At 42.6% G+C, this 11,759-nt stretch overlaps 1 protein-coding gene across 1 annotated transcript; it reads right to left on the bottom strand.

The window, feature by feature from the left end:
• Nucleotides 1-1,049: 1,049 nt before the first annotated feature.
• On the bottom strand, nucleotides 1,050-10,935 carry nipal3 (NIPA like domain containing 3). The gene is made up of 11 exons (XM_076295549.1): nucleotides 10,704-10,935; nucleotides 10,208-10,276; nucleotides 9,726-9,897; nucleotides 9,238-9,297; nucleotides 8,771-8,916; nucleotides 8,190-8,286; nucleotides 5,948-6,083; nucleotides 5,574-5,662; nucleotides 5,259-5,322; nucleotides 3,809-3,903; nucleotides 1,050-2,852 (listed from the first exon to the last, which is right to left on the bottom strand). Exons 1-11 carry the CDS (start codon nucleotides 10,770-10,772, stop codon nucleotides 2,677-2,679), a joined length of 1,173 nt encoding a protein of 390 aa, XP_076151664.1. The 5' UTR covers nucleotides 10,773-10,935; the 3' UTR covers nucleotides 1,050-2,676.
• Nucleotides 10,936-11,759: the final 824 nt, after the last annotated feature.

Raw genomic sequence — 11,759 nt, 5'->3', positions numbered from 1 at the left:
GTTCTGATGGAGAAGTGTTATGTCATGCAGTGACGTTTGCATCACGTTGCTCATTTTATTGTGGTCATTTGGTGTGAATGTTCTGCACATGACAGCCAGCTGTCTGCTCTGGGAGCTTGAAGTGGCCATTCAACACCCCCTGAAGATGATTAGAGTGGCACATCAATGCCCCTGTGCTGGGTCTTCATCTTCGTTTATGGGTCTCGGAGGAGAAACACTATTTCCCTGTTCAACGGATCTCACATTACAAATCACAAAAATGTATAGATTTATAAGATTTATAACTATTCTACAGTGAAGCAAATAGACAGTGAAACATGAAAAGTCTTTTAAGTGGTACTTTTAAACGTATGTTTACCAGCTGGCTTTACATTCTGACATAACTGAAACAGATGCTCTGAGAACAAAAATATTTCAACAAACAACTGTTTGTTCCTGTTTAAATTGTTTAGTAAATAGCATTTTTAAATGGCTCCAATAAATTGAACCAACTGTATTGGTGGACTGTCCATTGGTTGTCCATATCGGAACGAGGTTAGTCATATTCCCAAACACAAACTCACTACAACTTCCTTCAGTTCTAATAAATCCTTGAGGTATTAATTATATGGTAACACTTTACTTGACAGTATCGACATAAGAGTGACATGACACTCTGTCATGAACACATGACACTGTCCTGACACATGAACCCTAAACCTAACCCTAACCTCTAACCTCTTACCCTAATCCTAACCCTAACTCTAACCCTAACTTGTTATGACAAAAATCGAATGACACTTAATGACAGAAGCGTTGTCATAAACGTTTATGACTTGTTTATGACATGTTCATGACAGTGTCATGCCACTCTTATGTTGATACTGTCAAGTAAATTGTAACCAATTATATTAACTTGTGTCCAATGTGTCAAAAAGTTTTTCCAGTAGCCTACTCATACAGGCAGCTTGCAGTTCATCCTCTTCTATTATATTAACATGTTGATTCACAGAGCAGACCTTGATGACCAGCATGGCATGCCAAAACAGATGACCAATGGGGACAAAAAATGAGTAATAAATTAATATTTGACAAGTTATGACATCAGTACAATAAAATCCAAAACCATGAACACAGCAAATATTATTCATTAAAGGCTTTCAATCTTCATCTGTACCTGAACACCCACATTAAATACTCCAAAAAGAATGGAATCGTTATTTCTTTAAGACAAACAGCATCATGAAAAAGCCACACAACTTAAGAGCGTACCTGCCCACAGCACATGAAAATCAGAGAGTACTAGGCACTTGGAAATTATGGAGACCACAAAGGTTAATTTGACATCCAGTTGAAGAACTTCCAGGATAAGGCAGTCTTAACAAACGCTTGCATCTCATTGGTCAACACTACTTCCTGGAGTAGTGATGCGCAGCAACACATTTCTCACTCACAACCTCAACAGAAAACTTCTTGGAAACTATTTGCACTTCATCAAAAGCCACTGGTAATGACACTTATAAAAACAACTAATCTGATCCTCACGTTCTCTTACTTTACTACTCTGACTATTCTCCAAACACGAAGGAAGGAGGAACAAAACCACAAACACTGAATTTTTCCCCAATACATAACTGCTTTGGAATGTGGCTTGATTTCAAAGTCATTCATTTTTGCAGTACCATAGAGTGTGCTGACATCTCATGCAGTACCATAGAGTGTGCTGTGCTGACATCTCATTCAGTACCAACTGAGAGCCTGATTCGTCACCCATCCCACTGTCTCAGATCACCTCTGTTTTTGTATAATTTCATCTTTGTTCCTGGTAGCAGCTTTTGTTTTTTTAAATCTCTCAGGGCTTTCTGTACACCGAGGAAGGAACTTAACAGGAAAGACAACACCACACATGTCAACAAAGCTTTCAGCTTGGTGAGTTACAATAACACGTTTAAAGTACCTGTCAAAAAACAGGAAGTCAGGGAGAGAGAAAACAACCAAAAAATGACACGACTAAACAGCGGTCCCTATTGGAGTGGCTTGTCTTCTTACAGCCAGTGGGCCGAGGTAAAGTATCCAGGTGTGGTCAGTGGAGACGTATCCAGGTGTGGTCAGTGGAGACATACCCAGGTGTAGTCCGCACTACGTGGGGAATGCGACTGCACCACAACAGCTCTGTAGATCAGATGAATAATGAGGAATGGAGAATAGTCTTTTCTTCACTCGTCTGACAGTGTAAGTGCTCGATTTTTTTAAGACAATGTTAATTTTGTTTTTTAGTTAAGGGGGTGGCCTATTACCACATTATAATCATGGAGTCACCATGACAACAGTATTCTACGTGACTTCTTGCTTCTTTTGCAACAACAAAAACAACATGTTCTGTTTCTCAAACGTCAACAGTAAAATCAAAGACTTCCTGTCAGTCTCTGCTGAGGAAGGAGGTACCGCCCCTGCCCACAGAGCGGTGGGGTGAGACGCCTGGGGCCCGTCGGACTCCAGCTCCAGCTCCATGAGGAGGGGTAGGTTTGGTGGGGAGAGGGGGTGTGGAATGAGGGGGTGACACCAGCTTTGGCTCCGTGCGCAAATGAGGTATGGCCAGAAGAAGGGGAGTGGAATGAGGGGGTGACACCTTCATTCAGGAGGATCCCCGTTAGTCTGTCTTCGGCTCGTAGGCTTTCTGGGGGGCGGGGACCCCCGTTAATCTCTCTTCAGCTCGGAGTTTTTCTGGGGGGTGGGTACCACGGTGACGTGCTCCTGGCTCACAGGGAGGGTTGCCGGGGCAACGCTGTCATTGTTGACCAGCGCGCCGTACGAGAAGGAGCCGTTGTAGTCGGGTTGAACTGCCCAGCCCTTGTCATGAATGGTGGGAACGCCTGCCATTGAGAGAGAAACACATAAACACACAACTTAGTGGGACATGCTAAGGAGATGGCTATCCGATGAGGCCTCGTAATGGAGTTTCAAATACAAGCATGTGTAACCGAGGTCGTTATTCGTCCGCCGCTCACAGCCCTCGAACCCGCACACCTCCACACACACCGGCATGGGAGTCGAACGCTCTAAGCACTGAGCTAAAAGCTCAGGCTTCCAACTCAGCGGTTAGAAGCATTCTGAAGGTTAGGGGTGTGAGGATTTACACGGGCAACTAGCATGCTAGCTCAGTTCGCCTCCGTTACACATGTGAGCTCCATTAAGAGAGGAGGGTCATTAGGGTTAGCTCCCCTATGATGAGAGTGTACACTGGACACAGCTGATGAAGTACAGACAAAACAGTTTCATTTGCTGTGGCGTTCATGACTTGGGCCACTGTACAGCACTGGGGGACAAATGTCTAGTGTTAATGGTGCTATATCAATCAATAAAATGAGGGATTACCAAAACTACTTCTGCTTTATGTTATCTGTTAATGATTGACTGATGAGGGAACGGCAGAGGACGAGGAAGTTGAGGAGGTTAAATTAAGGCTGTGTTCACACCTTATCTGTTTCGCTGGTACGAACAGCAACCCCCCTTCCCCCACAGATTTCCATTTTTAAGACTGTTAGCATTTTAGAAAATTGCATATTGATAGTGCATATAGATAGATGTACAACTATCTATCTGTATCTATCTATCTATCTGTCTATCTATCTATCTATCTACCTACATCATCCATCAACAAAAACTCTTTCATACCCATTATCTATCTATCTGGTCAGCTAGCCACATCAGATGCTGTGTGTGTGTGTGTGTGTGTATTTGTTAATGATGAGGGAACTACTGAGAAGGATGACTGTGTTTAAAAGAATAAATGAGGGTTTGCCAGAACAACGGACTGCCCTCTGCTGACCTTGAACCATGTCCATGGTGACGTAGGGCTCGAACGCTTTGGCCTTCTTGCGGTTCTTGGTGATGAGAAAGACCCCCAGACAGCAGATGAAGCATCTGGGGAGGCAGTCAGACAACCAGGTCAGATGACACGCAAAAGCAACGGCCTGATAGAGCTAGAGGGTTTGGAGTGGACCAGTCTGGGATCCATGCCTGACCCATGCTAGAGGCAGATCACATCACCTTCACATGTTGCTGCTTTACAGTGCTACATATACAGTATGTAACTCAAGCTACAAAAACATCCATGTGCTATGGAGTCCATTTTACACAAGCTCAGGCCCAGATAAGATGGTGGTATTTTCTGTATCATGTCTCAATACAATTTTGGCTGTTTCATGGTTTAAAGTTTTTGAATTGAGTATGAAACTGTGCACATAGACAATGGTTATCAGAGGTTTTCCTGAGCCCATACAATGATTTTCTTCACAGAAGCAGGTCTGGTTTTGATGCAGTGCCATCTGAGGTCCAAAAGACCACAACCATCCAATATTGCTTTTCAGCTCTATCCCTTGTTTGCAAAGATTTCTCTGGATTGTCTGAATGTTTTCATCATACTATGTCCTGTAGATGATGAACTCCCCAAATCCTCCACTGGTATCAAATTAAAAATTAACATTTGAAATAGTCAAATTTGTCATTTTCAACATTTGATATGATATGTTGTCTGTGTCCTTTTTACAACTAAATATGAGTTTAAGAGATTTGCAGATTATTACATTCTGTTTTTATTCGCATTTTACAACATCCCAACTTTTTTCTGATTTGGGGTTGTACAAAACTATCAACCTCTGTAGCACCAGTGCTATGAACAAAAAAAGTTAAAGGTACACTATGCAGTTTCAGGTATCTAGAGTTCCCCTTAAGAGTCGCGATATATATATATATTTTACTTTGCCGTTGTAAATGGTCTACTTCTCATGGCTTGTTCCCCCTGTACACAATGTAAATGCTTTTGAGGAAGCAAAGGACTAACAACAGGCTAAAACTTTCTCCAAAGAGCTATATCTACTGACAAGGTAACACGACTCTCACAAGATGTCTTTGGGTCGGCAATTATTGAAGTTGCATTGCTGGGTCTCTCGTTAGCGACTCGCTACGGCTATGCTCTACTGCTATACTAGGTGAACGATTACCCTATTACAAGTTCGTTTACCATCAAATTGGCTTCGCAGAGGTGAAAATCTTGCATAATGTACCTTTAACGTACAGCCCTGAGTGAGATCTCCTTCAGTATTATTCTTAAATTTAATTATGAACTTGAAGAAACCTTTTAATATCATCCAGAATAAAATATTCCAGATGCTTGAAGAGTTTCCACACGACACCATATCTTGCTTTTTGCAAGTTGCGCCATTATTTCACTTTGCCGCCTGAAATTGAAATTGCTGAAGCATACTAAGCTAACTCACCCCAACAGGAACATGCAGATGTGGAGGATGTCTTCATGGTTAAATTCCAGATAAAAAATGGTTCCTAGAGAGAGAGAGAAACAGAACACCCAGATGAGATTCAAACCGTGATATCAAATTTAAATTGAAATTCACACCTGGATTAATTGAAATCAGGCAGAAATAATGTTTACAGAAAAAATGCTTTCTATTTGGGTCATTTCTGAAGATCATATTGTAAACAAACCAAAATATATTGCAACAGTTTATTGTGAAAGTTGAAGAAGCTGAATCCAGGTGTGGTTGGATTTCTGAAGCTGAAGAAGAATATCTCACCTGATACAATAGCGAAGGTTGTGGACAGGATGTAGTTTACACTTGCAATAAGCGACGAGTCGTACAGGCACGACGCCTGGGACAGAAACCTGAGGTGACATCATAAAGGCATTTCCAATCACATCGGGGAACTAAACACACATACATGACTGTAGTGTTAAAGGCTGATATTTAGCCAATGTTTTAATCCAAAGCACCACAGACTCGCACTCGCATTCGGTGACATTGCAGCTCATGTTTTCCCTAAATAGTAACAGACTTTTCTAAGTCCAACCCTCGTTTAACTCAATAAGACCTAAAACGAGGCGCGGAACAGCATCCTACTCTAACCAGCGCATGAACTGTATAAGTGTTTCTGAGTGGAGGAAACGTGCCTGGCTTGGAAGTTGACGGTGGCGACCATGCAGACGAGCATGACGTAGAAGATGGGGTATCCCAGCTGCATGGAGCCCTGGATGCTTAGCACCATCATCCCGGCCACAGCTTTCACCGTGATCACCGTCACCGACCCTGAGGACAGCAGGAGACACGAGAGACAGGAGAGGTCACAGAGGAGAAGGTCACAGAGGAGAAGGTCGCAGGAAAGGTCACAGGGTACCGTGTCTGATCAAAACCTCCTGTATGCAAAGTAATTGCCTGCAATGTGACCACACAACAGCTTGATACCATGTGAGCAGGTGCGCATACACCATTAGTGCAGGGGAACTAACTAAGAGGACACACTACAATGCCTACTGACTTCTACTTCTGCCACTTTGTAAAAATGCAGCTGTGGTCCTTGTGGTGTTCTTCTTTGTGTTTAGCAGGAGGGAATGTTCTTACAAGCAGTGAGGCCAGCATGAGGAGAATGGTGGTATTCTAGAATGTGTTTAGCAGTGCTAGTATGAGGATGATGGTGGTGTTTTGGAGTGTGTTTAGCAGTGAGGCTAGCATGAGGAGAATGGTGGTATTCTAGAATGTGTTTAGCAGTGAGGCTAGCATGAGGAGAATGGTGGTATTCTAGAATGTGTTTAGCAGTGAGGCTAGCATGAGGAGAATGGTGGTATTCTAGAATGTGTTTAGCAGTGAGGCTAGCATGAGGAGAATGATGGTATTCTAATGTGTGTTTATCAGTGAGGCTAGCATGAGGAGAATGGTGGTATTCTAAAATGTGTTTAGCAGTGAGGCTAGCATGAGGAGAATGGTGGTATTCTAGAATGTGTTTAGCAGTGAGGCTAGCATGAGGAGAATGATGGTATTCTAATGTGTGTTTATCAGTGAGGCTAGCATGAGGAGAATGGTGGTATTCTAGAATGTGTTTAGCAGTGAGGCTAGCATGAGGAGAATGGTGGTATTCTAATGTGTGTTAATCAGTGAGGCTAGCATGAGGAGAATGGTGGTATTCTAGAATGTGTTTAGCAGTGAGGCTAGCATGAGGAGAATGGTGGTATTCTAATGTGTGTTAATCAGTGAGGCTAGCATGAGGAGAATGGTGGTATTCTAGAATGTGTTTAGAAGTGCTAGTATGAGGATGATGGTGTTTTGGAGTGTGTTTAGCCGTGAGGCCGGCATGAGGAGAATGGTGGTGTTCTAGAATGTGTTTAGCAGTGCTAGTATGAGGATGATGGTGGTGTTTTGGAGTGTGTTTAGTAGTGAGGCTAGCATGAGAATGGTGGTATTCTAGAATGTGTTTAACAGTGAGGCTAGCATGAGGAGAATGGTGGTATTCTAGAATGTGTTTAGCAGTGAGGGTAGCATGAGGAGAATGGTGGTATTCTAGAAAGTGTTTAGCAGTGAGGCTAGCATTAGGAGAATGGTGGTATTCTAGAATGTGTTTAGCAGGAGGGAATGTTCTTACAAGCAGTGAGGCCAGCATGAGGAGAATGGTGGTATTCTAGAATGTGTTTAGCAGTGAGACCAGCATGAGGAGAATGGTGGTATTCTAATGTGTGTTTATCAGTGAGGCTAGCATAAGGAGAATGGTGGTATTCTAGAATGTGTTTAGCAGTGCTAGTATGAGGATGATGGTGTTTTGGAGTGTGTTTAGCCGTGAGGCCGGCATGAGGAGAATGGTGGTGCTCTAGAATGTGTTTAGCAGTGCTAGTATGAGGATGATGGTGATGTTTTGGAGTGTGTTTAGCAGTGAGGCTAGCATGAGAATGGTGGTATTCTAGAAAGTGTTTAGCAGTGAGGCTAGCATTAGGAGAATGGTGGTATTCTAGAATGTGTTTAGCAGGAGGGAATGTTCTTACAAGCAGTGAGAATGGTGGTTTTCTAATGTGTGTTTATCAGTGAGGCTAGCATGAGGAGAATGGTGGTATTCTAGAATGTGTTTAGCAGTGCTAGTATGAGGATGATGGTGGTGTTTTGGAGTGTGTTTAGCAGTGAGGCTAGCATGAGGAGAATGGTTGTGTTCTAGTGTGTGTTTAGCAGTGAGGCTAGCATGAGGAGAATGGTGGTGTTCTAGTGTGTGTTTAGCAGTGAGGCAAGCATGATGAGAATGGTGTTTAACATAGACTATTATGACTACTAAATAAGGGTGTTTAGCCGGAGGGATTAGTCTTCCCCAGCACTGAGGCTAGTGTGAAGAGCATGATTGTGTTCGAGTGTGTGTTTAGCCGGAGGGAGTGTGCTTACCCAGCAGTGCGGCTAGCATGAGGATGATGATGAGGTAACTGGCATTGCGCTGTTTGTAGAAATAGAGCAGCAGACAGAAGGCGATGATTTCAAGAAGCTGGGGGAGAGGGAGAGAGGGAGATAATCATTCATATGCATATGTTTCTTCATCATTCTGTTTTACTTTATTATTTTAATACCTATACTACTCCATATTGTTTTGGCAATACTGTAACTTTGACAGACATACCAATAAAGCTTATTAAATTTGAATTTGAGAGAGAGAAAGAAAGAAAGAAAGAAAGAAAGAAAGAAAGAAAGACAGACAGGGAAAGTGGTAGGTAGAGATAGAGAGGGAGAGAGGAAGAGAGAGAGGGAGAGAGATAGAGAGAGAGAGGGAGGGAGAGAGATAGAGAGATGACAAACAATACTTCAGCATGTGAACAGTTCCCTTCTGACAGTAACTAATGTATCAACAGATAAGTACAAATTCCAGCATATCTGTGTCAATGTCAACACATAAGCTTAAATGTCACTTTATGGATAAACTGGGTGCAGAGTGCATTGACGGTGAGCTAGAGATAGTAAACTTGAAGTTTTACCAAATACAGTAGGAATGGCCATCCAATCACATGCTTAATGATGTTCTCTGCATTTAGCTTCTCGTGGGAGTTTGGTCCAAACGTCACAAAGAGGTAGGTCCCTGCCGCGGCCAGAGCACAGCCCAGAAAGGACAAGATGTACCGCTCTACCACACACACGCAACAGTGTCAGATCAATATGTACCACTCTACGACACACACACACCACATGCAACAGCAGTGTCAGAACAACATGAACTCCATTTTATCCAGACTATACAGGCCTAGGCTGCAGCCATCATACTAGCTTAACAGGCGTCACTGAGCAATAACTCTGTTGTGTGCAGTCCCAGGAGATAAGGCAGTCGGAGTTAAAGACTAGGCAGGCTGCCAGCAAGGGCAAGGCCACATGCCCATACAGGTATTTGCATAGCAAGAGAATCATTTCCATACGCTCCAAAGGGACGAGTTAGCAAGCGTTTACTCACTTAAAAACTCCTTAGCCTTCCATTTCTCCCTCAGGAATACAAAACCCAGGATGGAGCTCGCTATTGAAATGAAAGACAAATTATAAATAATAGATTAAATAAAAAAGATAATCATGTTATCAGCATGATAACACACTTAAACAACCCAGAGTATTTACTGCATGTCCGAATAACTGATGCCCCCCCCCCCCCACACACACACACACACACACACACACACACACTTAAACAACCCAGAGTATTTACTGCATGTCCGAATAACTGATGCCCCCCACCCACGCACACACATCCACACACACACACACACCCACACACACACACACTTAAACAACCCAGAGTATTTACTGCATGTCCGAATAACTGATGCCCCCCACCCACGCACACACACCCACACACACACACACACACACACCCACACACACACTTAAACAACCCAGAGTATTTACTGCATGTCCGAATAACTGATGCCCCCCCCACCCCATACTCACCAATGACCGAGACTGCACTGAGAGGCGCTATGAGAGATATAGGAGCAAAGGCATACGATGCAAAGATGGTTCCCTCTCCCACCAGGGTGATAAGTAGCCCACACCACCAGGTCTTGGTTCTGTAGAAGGCCCGCTGGTCTTTGGTGCCAGCCTGCACGACATGGCCATATTTCTGTGAGAACACAACAAGGAACCAGACAATTAAATTCAACTTGTTTTTATGGCACTATTAAGAAGAATATTGTCTCTCGACAGAGCTAATGACTTATGAATCTAATAGAAGTGGCATAAGGCAATGCTGGTAAGGGAAATGTCCCTTCTTCTAACGGATGAAACCTTGAACACTCTTGATTTGCTTCAGGCCATCCCAGTAAGGAGGTACCAGAGTAAATCAGTAGGAGCAAATGCACTACTATCTGACAGCTGACCAGCTTAACTCAAATATACAATCGATCTATAAAACATCTATATACAATGCTCACCTGAATGCTCACGGCAATGCTGACAAGCACGTTCCCAAATATTGCAAGAAGTGTCCCAATGAGGTTTTCCTGTAGAACACAAACCCACATCCGAATATTACTTATATGACTACACAGGTCCGAATAAACTTACAACAGGAGACACAGACACAGACAGACAGACAGACAGACACACAGACAGACACACAGACAGACACACACACACCTCAATGTTACTTTAAGAAGAAACAATGTTTAGCAGCTTCTTTTCAAACACATCAAAAAAAAGGCCACTCCCAAATATGTAAAAAGTGTAAAATCATTCAAAAACAGTTTATAAAACCATATGTCCAGGAAGTGGCTACAATCAATAACTTGCATTATCAAAGGAAACAGAGGAACCGCGGAGTAACCCCAACTATCTTCTAGGCGTTTCATTTTGTTGACACGTACAATTGCAACAGACGTAATACTTTGAGATGTATCAATGCTAAATCTCAGGTAACCTGCTGTTTACCGTGTAAGACGGAGGACCGTCGTCGACAGGATCTGAGAAACCGCCATCCTCTTTGGCAAAGGTTGCCATTCTTATATGAGATAGCAAACTACTACTGCAGTGTAGCCAAATTCTTTGAAGACGGGGGCATTACAAGTCTGGTCGCAGAAAAATGAAAACCACTCGACAAAGGAGTTCAATCGTCAGACATGACTTTACCCAAGTAGGTTTACACTGTAAACGCCATATTGAATATCCTGTTTATCCGGTCTACAGTACTTCTGCGATGTGACGTTATGTTTGCGTTGTATTTTTTAGAGGTTCTGCCATCTAGCGGACTGACTGCACATGTGCAACATAAGATACTTAAAATAAATCTTAGTTAGCGATACTGTATAAACATGCTTAGTTGTGTTGTCAGTTAAATTAAATGTGTCTCTCCACTACATTGTTTTTACATTCTAGCCTAGGCTATGCTAGATTCCCGTGGTCAATCAGTCTTGTGAAGACATGACAGCTCACCAGGCTGCGTATTCAGGTTAATCACAACTGGCATATTATCTATATCCAGAATGTATAGGCCTATACAAATCCATAAGAATAGTAGTGGGCTATGTTACTGATGTGGTAGTTTTCAGATTATGCAAATACATCATTAATTTCGCAATAATTAAATTATTTGGCGATGCTCATGATAAACAACACCACCCTTCACATTCCTTCTCCACTGAGGGATGAATGACTGACAATGGAATGGCGTCAATCACATCAGACCGTAAAATTACACACATAGGGGACGCCAGTGATCAAACGGCCATCTGCGTCACTGTTTCCATACAACTCCTCCATTGAGCAATTCCAGGGAGTTGCCAAGCATATGATTGAAATGTTTACAAAACCTTTTCACATAGGCCACACATCATGACGCAGAATTTTTAACGAATATGTAGCTCCACCAGAAATCTAAAATCTAATAAATTGTTTATTTAAGTCATATGAGAATAACTAGGCCTAGGCCTATAATGTTTTAGGTGCAGTGTTGCAATTTTTTTTTTTTTTCAAAAAGAGTGTGTCATA

This window comes from Alosa pseudoharengus, unplaced genomic scaffold, assembly GCF_046254945.1.
Source record: "Alosa pseudoharengus isolate Yale_2024_CS ecotype anadromous, Long Island Sound unplaced genomic scaffold, YU_APseudo_1.1 YU_APseudo_1.1_scf_2, whole genome shotgun sequence".
Lineage (NCBI taxonomy): Eukaryota > Metazoa > Chordata > Actinopteri > Clupeiformes > Clupeidae > Alosa > Alosa pseudoharengus.
Note: the sequence above shows the minus strand (reverse complement) of the source record. Positions and strands in the feature narration are given on the sequence as shown.